Source organism: Branchiostoma lanceolatum, chromosome 19 (assembly GCF_035083965.1).
Source record: "Branchiostoma lanceolatum isolate klBraLanc5 chromosome 19, klBraLanc5.hap2, whole genome shotgun sequence".
NCBI classification, from domain to species: Eukaryota; Metazoa; Chordata; class Leptocardii; order Amphioxiformes; family Branchiostomatidae; genus Branchiostoma; species Branchiostoma lanceolatum.
Genome location: NC_089740.1, coordinates 1,749,573 through 1,767,094, shown reverse-complemented (window position 1 = coordinate 1,767,094; position 17,522 = coordinate 1,749,573). Strand labels below are relative to the sequence as shown.

General features: G+C 42.1%; 1 protein-coding gene across 3 annotated transcripts in view; it reads left to right on the top strand.

The window, feature by feature from the left end:
* The window catches only part of LOC136425098 (protein unc-80 homolog), an 85,046-nt gene that overhangs the window by 24,201 nt on the left and 43,323 nt on the right, over positions 1–17,522 (top strand). For all 3 annotated transcript variants that reach the window (XM_066413888.1, XM_066413886.1, XM_066413889.1), the window contains exons 15-25: positions 276–439; positions 1,525–1,641; positions 3,895–4,014; positions 5,335–5,465; positions 6,017–6,190; positions 7,130–7,276; positions 8,300–8,438; positions 13,882–13,990; positions 14,761–14,827; positions 15,549–15,677; positions 16,596–16,782. In XM_066413888.1, coding sequence (XP_066269985.1) covers positions 276–439; positions 1,525–1,641; positions 3,895–4,014; positions 5,335–5,465; positions 6,017–6,190; positions 7,130–7,276; positions 8,300–8,438; positions 13,882–13,990; positions 14,761–14,827; positions 15,549–15,677; positions 16,596–16,782 — 1,484 coding nt within the window. The remainder of the gene's footprint in view (positions 1–275; positions 440–1,524; positions 1,642–3,894; positions 4,015–5,334; positions 5,466–6,016; positions 6,191–7,129; positions 7,277–8,299; positions 8,439–13,881; positions 13,991–14,760; positions 14,828–15,548; positions 15,678–16,595; positions 16,783–17,522) is intronic.

Below are 17,522 nucleotides of genomic sequence, written 5' to 3'. Positions count from 1 at the left end.
TTGGTATGTTAAATTCCTCTCATATGTGTCCAGTTGATTTATTTTCGGTGACATTGTTAAATATTCCTGACGTGTGTGTTTTCTGTTTGTTTTATCTCATGTGTTTCTGGGCCCCTGGAAATCAGCTTATGGCTGAAGGGGCCACCCAGATGTTTAAAGATTAAATAAATAAATACTGAGACTTTCTTTTTTCTTTGAAGGACTACCAAGAAGAAAAAATACTGAGACTCCTCTCTACTATTCTACATTCTGACATGATTGTTCCCTCCACACAGGGCCAGTAATCAGCACCACCCCTTTGTCTACCAGACCCAGTCCAACACCAGCGAGCTGGTCGTGGATCATGGCGGACCTAGACAGCGTTGGAGTAACCTGGTACGCCCTACTCAGGACGGCCCTCGCTCAAGCATCGTCAAGGTCACCATGGATGTTCCTGCAGGTACTTCATCACCTTTTCTCTGTGCTTCTAGACTGACTATATAACAGTCATTAAAGGCACCCAAACATTTTATGAGGCTTAAAAACTGGAAATATTCGAGCTGCTGTAATCTTTATAAAATTGACTATTAATGCCACTGTTTACCACATTGGCGTTCGAATTTCTTATCAAAAGTGTGCAAAAACGGCCAAAAATAATCTGCATGGTGATCTTTTAGTTTCATGCGCCTACTGTAAATACTGAAGATACCATAGCTCCACCCACCTCTGTTAAAATGTAGAAATGCAAAATTAAAAAATAAAAATGCAAATATTTCACGGACATGCAGTCACTCTCTCATTGGTCGAACTGGCTAATTGTGATGGAAAGTCAGGATCAGTCTATTAGGGCTTGGATTTTCTATCAGTTCTCACTACACGACAACATCCTATCTTTGCTTCTTTAATTTCAACATATGTTATGTGTTATGGAAACTTGCTATGTGTTGGAATGACTAGAAATTTGAGTTTTTTAATTCAAGTTTCAAGTCTCATGCTCTGGATGCCTTTAATGCAAACCTATATGACCTTGTTTGGCTTTCAAACATTTAAATTCATAGAGCAATCTCCAAAATAAGAATTTTACAGTCATAAACTGAATGTAGAAATCGGAAGGTATCATAAAATTTCCTGTAACCTGAGGTTTTGTCCACTCTGTATAATTGAAATTTAAGAGGAATATCTGACTCAGTTTATCAAAAATTGTTCACAATATCATGAGAAACACTCAAAGCTGTTGATTTTTCTGTCTGCTTGTTCAAAAGAGTCCAATACATTTACATTCTATAGATAATTCAAGTTTGTAACATTCTTGTTGGAGGTATCCCTTATACTGTGTACCAATAGGTAAATATATAAACTTTAAGGATCTTAGGACCAGTAGACTAAGTGTAAATGATAATGTTAAATTCCACAGTGTTGATTTATACTTGTATTAGGTAAATTCATCCACTTGTCTGTTTGTGTTGAATAAATGTAGTAGACCTTACACAATGTACTCTGTTCAATAAAGATTGTTGTATGCTGATTTGTTTTGCATATTTACAGGTCAGGAAAGAAAAATCAGCTTTGCCGGTGTTGACGACAATGAGTCCATTCATAGCAGCAGCACCACATTGGCTAATGTAGACATTCCATCTGATGAGAAGAAGATATCAACAGCAGGTATGACCATGCATACTGATTCAGATCCCTCTCTCTTTTTCTCCTCTCTCTCTCTCCCTCTCTCTCTCTCTCTTTCTCCAATTTTAAGTCTTTTTATTCCCCATCATATGGGAGTTGGACGTGCTTGCGCATGGATGAGGAGAACTCCTCATCAAGTGCAAGTCTTTTTTGTGGCAAGAGTTCTTACGGCTGGATGCCCTTCCTAACGCCAACCCAAACCCTACTGCTGGGCTTAGGACATGGGAAATATGTGTTAAGTGCCTTTCCCAAGCGCATAACGTCTGGGTGCATGTCCGAACATGTCTGGGTACTCCACTGGGCGTGAACCTGGGTCTCATTGGTTCATAGCCGGATGCTCTGCCACTATGCCACACAGACGCCACAAATATGCACACAGAAAGGTGCCTGATGATAACTTTTGGCACATAAGGGAGGAAATATGTTTCGTCTGGTGGTTGAAATTACTTATTAATAATTATTCTATGAGATGGCAAACTACGTCCCGCAGAAAAGGTGCTTATTCAATCATCTTTTCTGAAATTAGCTGTCACAAATCATATATAAATTTAGAAAGAGGCAGAAAATGAATCCACTTTTTCATGATTTTTCATGATTTTTCTCTAGATTATGATATCTCACATTCGATACCATAAGTTAGATTTGATTAATATATAAACTACGCACAAAAAGTTCGGAAACTTTACTTTGGTTGATCATATTTCCGTTATTTTTTTACCGATTCCAATGAATTACATATCATTTAAAAGCTTATTTGATTTCCTTTCCCGTGATACCAAATTTATTGTGATTGCGAGTTCATGAAACTAGCATCAGGCCTGCTAAAGTGAGTGGGTCGAAGAAATAGAGTGCCCAGATTACCTTACTATAGTCAAACATGCTATTCCGTACATATTCTTCTGTTGATATTGACTTCTGTACGAGGGTATTGTGAAAAATCAACAAGAATAAACAAGACATATTCATGAAAGCTAAGTTTATTCTTTATCAAAACCAACAATCTGTGTCTTAGTAACGGGTTAGCAAGGAGTCTTAGTAACGGGTGACCCAGCCACGCGCTGTCACTACAGCACGGCACCTCCTCCTCATACTCGTCACCAGTCGCGCAATGCGATGCTGTTGGGATAGCGTCCCATTCCTCCACCAGCAGTCGTCCTAGGTCAGCCAGCGTTGTTCTCTCGGTCACTCTTGCACGGACAGCTCGCCCAAGCTGATCCCATAGATGTTCGATGGGGTTCAGGTCCGGGCTCTTAGAGGGCCACTCCATCCTCTTTACACCTGCATGCTGGAGATGGTCGGCGATGATCCCTGCCCGGTGTGGGCGGGCGTTATCATCTTGCAGCAAGGTATTTGGCCCCATGTTATGGAGGAAAGGGATGGCCACCGGATCAAGTATTGTGTCACGATATCTTTCTGCATTGAGGGTTCCTGGTACAATGACAAGTCTTGTCTTTCCCCTGGAGGTTATGCCTCCCCATACCCCAATGTTTGTTGTGAAACAATAACAAAAAATAACACCTGTGGATGACGATACCGTTGCAGGACGCAGGTGTTTATGTGGTGTAAACAATTGGTTCTTCGATGTGCTAAAAATAATCTTGGACGTTCTGTGTGCTAGAAATAACCTTGGATGGTCTGTATTCTAAAAATAACCTTGGAACCTGAGGAAACAATATACTAGTATTGAATCATCATCCGCGCCCATACCGATAGAATGTCACAGCGCGCGTATGACACCAACAGGGAATTTTGGGCACTTTTTCTCCGTGACCCACTCACGTTATTAGTCCTGGTACTTGTTCCGTGGGTTTTCAATCACAATAAGCTTGGTATCATAGAACAGGGAATCACACAAGCTTTATTATGATATATGATGCATCAAAATCGGTAAAAAAACAACGGAGATATGATCAACCAAAGTTAAGTTTCCGAACTTTTTGTGCGTAGTTTATCTATATGTGACAACGTGAACTAGGTAGATACAAAGTACTTAGAAATTGCTTTGTTATCAGAGAAGTGATTGAAAACCTTGTTTAGACCTACCAATCCTAACAACATAAACATTACAGATGCATAGCTTAGCTAGTGGAATTTTAAGATTTATTTTGCAATTGACTGTACGAAAGTCACTGTACATTTTTGCATCAATAATGCTACTCTGTTCTGTGATGAGAGTTCTTCACAAAGATCAGAAGAAGCCACAGTGTAAGTGACCTTCTCCTGTCTTTCCTCAAGGTCGTAAAGCTCAGACCCCCAGCGCTCGCCGCTCGCTCCTCCGTCGTACGTATCACAACACCAGCATGCGGAGACGGGGCGGGATCCATCCCAAGAGAACAGGGGAGCTGGCAGTCACAGGTGAGTACTGAACACCAGCCATCAAAGAAGAACATTAGTACTTAGTACTGAACAGTATTCACTTTTACCTCACAAAACATGCCTGTCCTTAGCACTGAACACTATCTACATGTACCTCACAAAACAGGCCTGTCCATAGTACTGAACACTATCTACATGTACCTCACAAAACATGCCTGACGTAATAGTACTGAACACTATCTACATATACCTCACAAAACATGCCTGTCCTTAGTGCTGAACACTATCCACCTCACAAAACATGCCTGTCCTTAGTACTGAACACTATCTACATGTACCTCACAAAACATGCCTGTCCTTAGCACTGAACACTATCTACATGTACCTCACAAAACATGCCTGTCCATAGTACTGAACACTATCTACATGTACCTCACAAAACATGCCTGACGTAATAGTACTGAACACTATCTACATATACCTCACAAAACATGCCTGTCCTTAGCATTGAACACTATTCACCTCGCTTAGTACTGAACAATATCCACCTCACAAAACATGCTTTTTCTAAATACTGAACCCTATCCACCTCACAAAATCATGCCTGTCCTTACATTTGTAGTACTGAACACTAACCACCTCACAAAAACTCACTTACAATCCACCTGACAAAAAGATGCCTGTCCTTAATACTGAACACTATACAAAAACATGCCTTTCCTTAGTCCTGATCACTATCCACCTTACAAAAACATGCATGTCCTTTGTGCTGAACACTATCCACCTTACAAACACATGCCTGTCCTTAATACTGAACACCATCTACCTTAAAAAACATACCTGTCCTTAGAACTGAACACTATCCACCTCACAAAAGTACAACTGTCCTTGGTACTGAACACTATCCACCTCTCAAAGTATACCTGTCCTTAGTACTGAACACTATCCACCTCTCAAAGTATACCTGTCCTTGGTACTGAGTACTATCCACCTCTCGAAGTACACCTGTCCTTGGTACTGAACACTATCCACCTCTCAAAGTACACCTGTCCTTGGTACTGAACACTATCCATCTCTCAAAGTACCCCTGTCCTTGGTACTGAACACTGTCCACCTCTCTAAGTACACCTGTCCTTGGTACTGAACACTATCCACCTCTCTAAGTACACCTGTCCTTGGTACTGAACATACCACCTCACAGAAACAGGCCTGTCCTTACTACTAAGCATGTTCACCTCAGGAACACGTTACCTACTCTTTTTATTTCCTGTAAATATCTGAGAACTTAGAAATTAAACTGATGTGTGCAACATGTATGTTTTGAAACTTCAGATAGTCTTTTGTGTCAAAAAACTGTAGCCCCACCATTCCAGCGGAGAAGCATGTCTGGGGAGTCAGAAGAGGACCACTCCGGGAGTGAGGGGTACGACATGGAGAAAGAAGAAACCCACGAAGAGGACTACAGCTGCACTAACTTACCCTGGATTGATGTGAGTACCATGCTCATAGCAGGATTTTGTTTCGGGATTTCTTTTGTAATTGTAAACTTTTGGGACAAGCGAGTGCTGAATGGACAAGCTTTCTAGGGGGTTATGGTGCAAGAACTCCAAAAAAATTTTGAAAATCGAATCCTTTGGAATAGAATTTCCTTCATTATTGAAAGGATTTCAAAGTAAGAAAGACTGTTGATAACATGGGAGGATGCATTGATAGTTCTATGGGGATACCTCCTATCACCCCATCTACTGCCTATGTGCTACTACAGACACTGTTCTGAGACACATTGGGCAAAGGCAGGGCACTGAAATCATCAGGCCTACCTAACCAGGGTCACTTCTACAATTACATCATATGACATATTTTCCCGTTTTGGGTATTTTCATGTTGACCATCTCAGGAGAGGAGCAAAATTTCTTACCTTTTAGTTCGAAATCAATGTGCACGCTGATATCATCCATGATAATCCAATATCCTGGCTATATGTTTTATAAATAGCCTTATAAATCAAATCAAATCAAATCTAACTCCTTTCCTGTTATAGGTGATTGTTCAAGTGGCCAACACGTCCAACTTCATCTGTGAACACAAAGGGTTCTGTCACCCCGACTGCTACCAGCGCCAGCAGCGCAGCTGTCTCCGACTCATCAAGGCGGTCCACACGGTGTACGGAGCAGGACTGGACATTCGCTATCGAGACGAAGACATGGAACAAGAAGTAAAAAACATCATAGTCAAGATTAGAAACAAGAGTTCTGAGACCTCATACCTTTGTAAAATATCTAGAGTTTTTGTGATCTAACAAAATCATATCCCATTCATCGATTGAGAGATCATTATGATAACATAGATTACTTCAATTTAAACTTTAACTTTAATCCAAGCTGTTCATAAAAGCGACTTGTACATTTCCATTTTACTGTCCACCCCTTCAATTCCTTAGTAAAATCCAAGAACCAAACTCCATCAAGCATAAACATAAGAGTCCTACACTTACAAGACTATATGAAACAAAAATATATAGTATCCACTAACTTAGAAAATGCATAAAAAATATTTAGAAAATATTAATAGACCTTTACGTTAAACAATTATCTCCCCATGACTTAGCAGCCTCTTTTATCTGTCATGTCTGATTTATCAGTAGTTAAACTCTGACCTGCCACTTCCTGCATCTGACCTTTGGTGTCATCTTCCCAATCACTAATTTGCAATTTTCTGAAATTATTATGAGAGCTGTTGTTACATAATGTTTTCTCTTCCATTTCTTCCTCCACACCTAATGTCTCATCTCATCATCTTGTCCTGAGAGTGTCACGGATGGACAACTCCCTCCTCCTCCAGTCCTCCATGTCCTCCATTGCTCTTGGTAGTTCTTCTGGTGTTCATCCTGTATCCTCATACATGTACAGCTGCTGAATGTAGGTCATGTTAGGTCTGCCTAGTACACTTGCATGTCCATGTTTTGTTGCCCACAGGAGGACGTCCCTGACGATCTCTCCTTTACTCCTCCAGGAATGACCAGCAAAACGTAGTATCCTCTCACGGATGACTTGAGATATGGGGGATAAATCCCCATATAGTAGGTCCTTTGTGGGATGTTCCTTCCATGAGATGTTTAATGTCTACCTATAATGTCTACTGTGTGGTTCCTCAGCAGATCTCCAGCTCCATGACTACTGGCAGATCCAGCTGTGCTCAGGGGATTCCTGTAGAACGGCTTGCAGCTTGCCACAGATACAGTTGGTTGGATCTGGCACAATCAGCTGTAAACTCTGACAATGGAATGCTCAAGTATCTACAGGTAAAGTACACCTGTCCTTAGTACTGAATACTATCCACCTCTCAAAGTTCACCTGTCCTTGGTACTGAACACTATCCACCTCTCAAAGTACACCTGTCCTAAGTACTGAATACTATCCACCTCTCAAAGTTCACCTGTCCTTGGTACTGAACACTATCCACCTCTCAAAGTTCACCTGTCCTTGGTACTGAACACTATCCACCTCTCAAAGTACTCCTATCCTTGGTACTGAACACTATCCACCTCTCAAAGTTCACCTGTCCTTGGTACTGAATGCTATCCATCTCTCTAAGTACACCTGTCCTTGGTACTGAACACTATCCACCTCTCAAAGTTCACCTGTCCTTGGTACTGAACACTATCCGCCTCTCAAAGTACTCCTATCCTTGGTACTGAACACTATCCACCTCTCAAAATTCACCTGTCCTTGGTACTGAACACTATCCGCCTCTCAAAGTACTCCTATCCTTGGTACTGAACACTATCCACCTCTCAAAGTTCACCTGTCCTTGGTACTGAATGCTATCCACCTCTCAAAGTACACCTGTCCTTGGTACTGAACACTATCCACCTCTCAAAGTACACCTGTCCTTAGTACTGAAGAATCACCTGTAAACTCTGATGATGGAATACTCAAGTATCTACAGACTCAGGTAAAGTCAAGAAAAGACCACTCCTATATGTCAGCATTCACAAATCACCAGAAACTAATCAGGCACATAGTTAAGTAGATTATTACTAGATATATGACTTGGTTAGCAATATGACAGAGATTATGGCCAGGGCTTTTTTTAAAAAGTTTTTAACCTAGCTATATATAGTGTTGTTGCAACTACATCTAGTAACATGGTGTCAAGCACCTACCTTTTAGATGTTACTATCTTCTCAAAACATCAAGTTTGGTAGAATCTGTTTGGCATGTCAGTTACAGAGTTCATATTATCATATGATGATACTTATAATATGTAATAGACAAAGAGATGACTTGTTGGTGACTGTCAGAATGACGTTATATTGTTACAGGTACTGAACCCGAGCCAATGTGCACTGACTACTCTGGTGAAAGCTGCCACAGTTCTGGTGGAGGACACTTTCTGTGACATCCTACCTGTGGCATGGGAACTACTGCTGGACAGTAACCAACATGTAGCCAAGTCAGCAGGTAATACTTCTCAACTTTTAACATGAGAACTACATCAGTACAGCTACAGTGGGGCTTTCGGGTTATGCATCAATGCCCCGCGTGTTTTTGCGTGTCTCCCCGCGTGTTTTTGCGTGTCTCCCCGCGTGTTTTTGCGTGTCTCCCCGCGTGTTTTTGCGTGTCTCCCCGCGGGTTTTTGCGTGTATCCCTTCGGGTTTTTGCGTGCATCCCTGCGGGGTAAATATAGTGTCACGGAACCCGCAAGGCGGAAAACGTTGTGTGAGACCTTCAGGCCGATGGAATCCCTCGCGGCCATTTGTGTACATCGGTCAAATTTGCGACAATTTTTTGGGGCCGGTGGACACTTCATTACGGAGATTTTGGTTCCGGTTAATGTGGTTGATAATGAGCTTGGGTGTCCATACCGTAATAACTGATTAGAGCGTCCATTTTGCAACAGTAACGTCGGATACAGCAAGGACATTTTATAAATGTCCTTGGATACAGTGATTGATCGGAACAAGCTAGTTTTCTTGTGTTTTTTTTTCCAAAGCGGCGCGCATGAGGTTGTTGACCCCAATAAATTTGGCTACGCAACTTGCGTTGACATGAGTGCGGCGGGACGATAGTGTTTAATCTTGCGGTTCTAAAAAAGAAAGACAAATAAGAGATTGGCAATAATCAGATTTTGAGTCATACATGTTGAAGACTAATTGATTTTTCTTCAGCGTAGATTTCGTTGCCGACCTCGGAAACTTCTATTACTGCGTTTCGGGCTCCGATCCCCGATCAGAGAGGCTGTGTGGGACTCTCATTGCTCTGACGACGACCAGACTTGTTAGATTGGCATTTACTAAAGGTTTTGTCTAAGAAAAAAAGCCTTCGGCATGCGGAAAATGGCATCATGATCAAGGATATGGATCCGTTCTTGATTTTGACGCCGCACAATCGTCATGTTGATTAGGATATTCCAATGTAAACCTTTTCCCCCTATACGGATCAACGTAGGCTTGCCGAAGAGATTATACTTTATAGCAAATATCAGATTTTCAGATTTTACCGAGATCGATTTCTGTCTTGCACTTGCCGCCCAAGACGGTCATTTTATGCAGTAATGAACAACTCCCTTTAATCACCTGCAAAAACTCGCACGCCGACGAGAAACACGCCCCTAGGCCCTGTAGATCCCAGCCTGATATTTTCGAATTTTACAAGCATCGATACTAGCATTGTAATTTTGCATCGGTTCCATTTAAATACAGTTTTGACAGAAATAGAATACTAGTACTAATACTAGTAGTAGCAGATCGACCAAAGTTGGATTTTCGAATCTCAAGGTTTTAAGGCTTGCGCGTGCCTGTGTCCTCCGGCTGAAACTTCAGTAATTTGACACAAGGCGCCGGCGGGTTTTCGTAAACACGTGCTGACTCATGATCAATAGCGAAGAGTGTGCGTAACATATAAATAAGTGATAAAGATAAGTAGTAATAAAGAGTATCGATAAAACAGGAATGGTATTGTACTCTGTGCCTAGTTGATTTAGAAAAGTAAACAACAATCTTTGATATGTAAATACGAATCTCATCCACTACGACAGTAGAGTCAGTCCCCCCAGCCTGGCTGTTGCTATGGTTGTGAATTGTGATTGACAGTACACATGTCGGTCCTCTTTTATCAGGTCGGGCGGATGTCTATAATTCAAGTCAACACAGACGTGCAAAATGGCTCTATCATGGGCTGTGCGATAGTATAAGAAAGTTAGAAAAGTTCTGATCAAGGATTTTTGACTGCGAAATAAATACAAATGGTCGGAGTTACTAGAGTATATATACATTTGTATTTTTGGATAAGTTATTTACGTTGGTGAAGGTTATACGCCACCAGGCCTTATGATTAATTAAGTTAATACGAATACAACAATATAGTGAGTGAATAGACATCAGTAGCTACTTTTCTAAGCTATGAATCAGGTTTCCATCTGCCGGCTTCCGTGGAATTACACTGCTGGTCGTCGAGGGTGCAGCTGGGCGACCAACAAGACCTACCTGTTTCCGTCGGAGCTCTTGGGCCGTCGAGGGTGCAGCTGGGCGACCAACAGACCCTACCTGTTTCCGTCGGAGCTCTTGGGCCGCCGAGGGTGCAGCTGGGCGACCAACAAGACCTACCTGTTTCCGTCGGAGCTCTTGGGCCGTCGAGGGTGCAGCTGGGCGACCAACAAGACCTACCTGTTTCCGTCGGAGCTCTTGGGCCGTCGAGGGTGCAGCTGGGCGACCAACAAGACCTACCTGTTTCCGTCGGAGCTCTTGTGGTCATCGGATCGACTCAACCATACCACAGGGAATACATTCGGCGTTTCGACGATTTTAAACGTCTTGATTTGATATCAAGTACAGATGGAAGGCAATGATTGCTGAAACATTTATCATCATTTCTTGATTTCAAAATGTTGATATGAAACAGACACAAAACACAAATGTTGTTTCCCTTTCAAAGTTTCGTTACATATCTGTTCAAAATTGTGTTGGCGCGTGTACTTAACGTAACTAACATTAAACTTCTACTATGTAAACTTTGTAACATGTTTGACAACTGTTATGGGTCGTTGAAGGATGTTTCCTCTTCTACCTCCTTCACTTGTGCTTGGGCTGTTTGTCAACAACACAATGCCATGTACATACTACGTCACAACATTATGAACATATACACGGAAGGTAAGTTTATACCAGGATCATCGATCATCATTCGGCAGCGAGACAAGTTTGCGACTGGTGAGACAACAGCCAAGACGCTGCTAGAGGTATGCTCCAAAATCTTTGGACCCTCCGGGTACTAGCTCGACCAAGTTTATAATCTCCTTGGTTCAACATTGCAGTTATGACTAATTGCTCGTTTTTGGTAAGTTACTACAGAAGTAACATTAGATTTTAGTCGTGATTAGTTTGGTTTGAAAATTGCGACAGACGGTAGGTTACTTAATCGTATGTTAGTAATAATTCAAAGAACATGAACGTGTTAATAGTGAAAAGCTGTTAGTTGGATGTTTTAGAAATAGTTCCGTTTATAATAAACAGTCAAGGGTTGCGGTGGACAAAGTACCGACTTGTATGTAAGAAATAACTCAAAAACCATGAAAAAAGACAATTCCACACAAAATAACTGGTAAAATAGTTCGGCGATGGTCCAATTCGGCGAATAGTATCACACAGTTTAAAGCGTGCCTCCAAACTTCCGGGGAAATTTTATCTGAAAAAGAAAACAAGAACTGAAAATTAAAGCATTTCAATACAGTACGGGATTCATACTACAATATTACCACATATGCCCAGTCAGATCGCGTGGATCATTTACACCCGCACCAAGATATATTTCGATTTCCCAGAAACTGTTTATGACAGATAGAATAAACAATGAAAAAATAATTACATCTCACAGGGCAGAGAAGAAAAAAACGTTCAAAATGCTATTACAATCAGCGCAGTCGGCTTCTTTGAAAACATGCCGTCAAAGAAACCGCGCCTCGCCGCCCATGTGTCAATCAAACTGAGTCGCGCACGTATCCACCGGGGGTCTGGACCAGACCAGTTCAAATTACAAATTCGGGAGGTTCAATTTTTGCTACAAATTATCCCACTGGTATCTGCACAAGTTACATAATCAGTATACGCGCAAAACGACCATCATATCTATCTATTTCCAACCGCAACGATGCAGATCTCATGTTTGCACTAAAAATCCTTAAACTTAGTTAAATTTCGACAACATGACAAAGGAACATGCCTCGTGCCATGGTGTTTGCCCGCCGTGCGTCAAACTTTAGGAACCTCCAAATTTGCATAAACAGGTCACGTTCCAGTTTTCAATGCGGAAGCGGTATCGGTTCCCACGATAGCGGTACGGAGCTTCAAGCTCGAACACAGCCCGAAGGAAGATAACTGCAGGTCGACGCTTGTCAAATAGACATGCCTCTCCCGTGCCGTGTGCCTTGTGTACCTGGTAGTGGGACCCCTAGGACTTTGCACGACTACAGCGCACGGGTCATAATTTCCCTGACGATCGTTCCGATAGCGTTTTGTGACTCTTTGTTCGGAGCTCGAATTTGTTATTGTTATGCTAAGATAGTTTATCTTTGCCGGAAGATAAACAGACAAACACAAATCATTCTATTTACACGAGCGTCTATCATGATTAAGTACACTCTTCATTATGAGTACAAGTACATAATACCACTACCATGTGATGCCATTTTCTTTGGGTGGCCCTGACGCTAGCCGCGGCAGCGAGGCTCGCATCATCGGACACAGCATAATTTGCGGTGTTAATGCCTTTTTTATGATATTGAAAAATACATCTTGCTGGAATAAAGTCACTAGTATTTATTTCTTCTGTTATTTTTACGGTATGTGCTGCACAGTCGGCTGTCTCTATTATAAAGTGTTGCAAATTTGCTTTAGAGTCGGCTCGTGAAAATTGTTGCAAAATCTACCAGAAACAACGGCAAAGTGGCGCCGGTGCGTTCCAGACTGAAGGTCTCACACTGCAGATCGGGCTGCGGGACAGACCAGCGGCCCGCGGGGATACACGCAAAACCACGCGGAGAGACACGCAAAAACACGAAGGGAGACACGCAAAAACACGCGGGGAGACACGAAAAAACACGCGGGGGGACACGCAAATACACGCGGGGAGACACGCAAAAACACGCGGGGAGACACGCGGGTTTTGATGCATAACCCGAAAGCCCCACTGTAAGTCAGCAGGTAACACTTATCAGCACTACATGAGAACTACTCCTGGACAGTAATCAGTACAATGAGAAGTACGCCTGGACAGTAATCAGTACAGCTAAGTCAGCAGGTAACACTTCTCACGCTGCTAGAAAGGGCCTCAGTCCTTAATAAGGGACATTAAGCCGTGGTCCACCTGTTCATTGTGCTTGTCAGAAATATAAGGGGAATTTCCCTGCTAATATTAGGCTGTTAATACTCAGTAGTACAGTAGTCGTGTCCGCGTGGTGTAGAGGTCTGCGCACTCTGCCTCTCACCACATCTGGTTCAGATTCGGTGGAGCCAGCGGCCCGAGTTTGCGCCCGTGCCTGGACACGACTGGAAAAGATGCGCACCGTCCTATCGGATGGGGATGTAAAGCCGGCGGCCCCGTGTATGAGGGAGCTTCAGGGCGCCAAACCTCTGCACGTAAAAGAACCCAACATCCTTATCGAAAAGAGTAGGGGTGCTTGGTCAAAAACATGTGAGCCGTAGCAAAGCCGCATTGCACTACTAGCTAACAAAAAAGCGTCATGCTTTGTCCTCAGTCTGAGGTTCGACCACTTTACCTTTACCTTACATGTACATACATGTAATAACGTCTGTCTTCTCTGTCACAACCACTGGATGATTAACTTATCAGTTAGTTAAACTGGTCCAAGATCACTTTCACTTAATATATATAATCTCCTGTTTTACAGCAACGCTGATGCTTTTGTCATCTGTGAGGATACCTGAACATGTGATAGAACTTTACGTGAGGGAACTACACCATACGGACCCAACACAAAGGATTAATGCTATCAAAAGGTAACTTCGCCAAAAATAGTTACTCAAGCAACAGGATAAAATTATTTTCGGCGTATTATCTGGACGTCTAACCTTCATCAACGTAAAAAGGTAACTTCCACGTTTCATTTTGAGAAGAAGATCTCATACATGTACCTCCATAAAATATATAGATTTTTATGAATTTCTTTATCATATACTATAATAGGAGTTGATGTGCAAGAAGCTGGGTGTCCCAAATTGTGGTCACTGATCCAATGACCTCACTAGACCGACCAGCTGTCATTGGACTATACCATACTACTTCAAGAAGTCGTGTCAGCCTGTAATGCTGCACTAACTGTACCTGAAAATACTGCTGGGGGGGGGGGGAGTCTAACCCTAACCCATTTTTCTTTAAATTTGGACCTCAATAACTACCCACATACCCAAATTCATGCAAATCCATGAAACTGATCTTGAGTTATTAACAGCCATCTCTGATCACACTGACTTTTTAGCAAAGCAGCCCACAAACACCCACTCTGGCGAAGTCCACGTTTCACAAATATTTTTTTTTTTTTGCTCGGGATATGTTCAGGTTGTGCTCCCATTGATTAAGTCAATCCATCGACCAAAAGTTAAATAAAGCGAACTTGAAGATTCTTACCTGGGAGCACAACCTGAACATATCCCAAGCATAAAAAAATAGATTTGTGCTGCGCGGACTTCGCCAGAGTGGGCATTTGTGGGCATTCACTAAAAAGCCGGTCCCATCTCTGATTGCCAGATTGTTTCATGTTGTTTCCCAGGTGGCAGATACTGTGGAACAGTCGTTACCATGTGTGGCCAAGCATGGAGGAAGGTGCTTGCTTTAAGGTAATTTTCTTCTTCTCCTTTTCATCCGAACGTACGATCGATGCAGCGTCGATGGACTCGTCCGTGGGCGGCGAGTCCAGCTTTACTCTTGCAGTGTTTACCACAAGCAGCGCAGGTGAAGGCTGGTGTTTGGCATGGTGTGTGTCTCTTTTGCCTTTTGGCAACCTCGTTTACCTCCAAATTGTGTGCAAGTAAATTGGTAAAGCTTGGTAATTTTCTACCATAAAGATAAATGAAAAAAAGCCTGCATTGTGGCTTGCATGTGGCTGCACTCAGTGTGGTAGTTTAAACAGACCTTAGTAGTTTGAACTTTGATAAGCAAACAATGTACAATATAGCCCTTGCATGGCCACTTCATGCCTGGAAAGCTATATGTTATGAATGGTTTGTATAGAAACTACATGACTGTCACTGTATAATTGTTAAGATCCACACAGACTGCTGTAAGAACTATTGACAATTGTGTTTTTGATAATAAATTCCCTTTGCCTTTTATCTCTACGCTCCTAGCAATCTTGCATAAAAATCTGAATTTCATGCTTGTGCAAAAACTGGTTGTTTGATTCTATTGATAGAATGAAGTGATCAATTAGATTTCATAGACTGAAGTTTTGTGTCTTTTGTTCGGAACTTGAGATTTTGGTATTACTACTACTAAATAGCTTCCTTGACATTAAAAACTGTTACCAACCGTAACTGTATATGATATGTTTCATTGCAGATCCCACCACCTAACATAGACTTCACCCAGCCATCCCCTACTATAGGACTTGGAGGCTGCACGGTCGCAGACCCTCCGTGGATGGCTCACTGTACAATGTGGGATGAGAACATCGCTGATGATGGACAGGTAAGGATTCTGTAATGAGGCATCTACACGTACTTAAATGTTTAAACTTGGAATTACGGGATAACAGCTCAGCTTCTCTTCACTTCCCATCACATGTTAGTCTGCCAAATTGAATGACGTACACCATTTAAAAACTTACAGGAGGCCCCAAATTAGCATCCTCCGTCACATGTATGTCTGATCACCATAATGCAACTCTGATGAAATGATGTTGAAACTACATGTATGTATGTCTTCCCTATTCATGTTATTGGGTGAGACATGCAGGAAACACCCTCCAGTTTAATTCCGGACTTCCAGTCTAATTCTGGACTTCCAGTTTAATTCCGGACTGACCTCCCATATCTCAGCAACCTTACATCTACTTGGACTAATGAAACCGACATCAATGACCCCCTGGGGATTAGCCCAAATCTGCAGAAATCTGCAGATTTCTGTGACCTTGAGCCAGAAATCTGCAGAAATCTGCAGAAATCTGTGACCTTGAGTCAGAAATACAAAATCCCTATGAGTCCTGGCTCAAGTCCCAGATTTCTCAGGCTCAAGTCCCAGATCTCTGCAGATTTCTGGCTCAAGGTCAACATTGTTTGGGCATCAGAAGGATGAAAGCTGAGACACAACGATCTATTGCCAGTCTCAACCTTTTTATTCAAAAGTCTTCTACAGAATTAATGCAAAAATAGTGGCTACAAATCAATTTCCTTGGTGTAATTGATGGGCCTTGTGGTACCAAAGTCAGGTACCCATTTTGACACCTGGGTGGAGTGAGAAAAGTTGCATAAAGTGCCTTTCCCAAGGAGACAGCGTCAAGCCAGGAATGCCGGGAATCAAACCCATGGCCTCTCAGTCTCGTGTCCACTAGCCTAGCCACTCGGTCATTTGGCTCCCTATATCTATACCTAACTGACTGCTTTTCAGAAAAGAATGTTTGCAGCAGCAGCTACCAGCAGAACAGCTCAGCAGGATGAACACCTGCATCAGGTGTTACTAGCGGAGGAACAGCACCTGCAGGTGGCACGTGGAGAGTGTCATGTCACAGCTGTGCCTCTCCTGCTGAAGGCAGGATATGAGCAGACCCTGGTACAACATGACGGAGACGATGATGGTAAAATGTCACACAGACCATAATTATGTTATTTGGGCAAGGTCCAGTTATGAATAGTTTACTACTTTATATAGACTCAGCACAAAAAGTGGAAACACTAAATTTGATCAATCATATATTTATTACTTCATCAGCTGTATACATGTAGTAAGTATGTACCATGTGTCGTTAGGAAGCTTACGTCGATGAAGGTTTAACATCCAGGATGATAAGATTATTATGACAAAAATGGCTACTCCTGACAGGCAACACTGGATAAAATTTTGAAACAGGCATTTAAGGCAGCATCTGTGTCTGACAACTTTTGACTGTTTCAAAATTTCATCCAGTTGCTTGTCATAACTAACTGTAAGTAACCAATCTTGACTGATGAATCAAAAGCTTCACTGACCTTCAGATTCTTCATGGCGCATTGTTATTAAGATGTCTTCTTGACAATTTAACTCATCGGAGAGTACTCTCCAACGATACATAATACATTGCAGTTGGTTAAAGCATTCACAGCGATATTATCAACGGCAATCACGTTTCCAAACCTTTGTGGTAAGTTCATCATGTAAATTGTCTTTGTCATTGGTTATTAGGAATGGCTCAAACACAACTGCAGTTACTGTACATTTATCTGCAGCAAAGTAGTTAAACTTTCAAGCAGAGACCAAATTATGGACAGTTAGCACTTTACCATACCACCATGGATTGCCTAAGATTTAGCTGCATAATACTAATTGATTGAGGCTGTT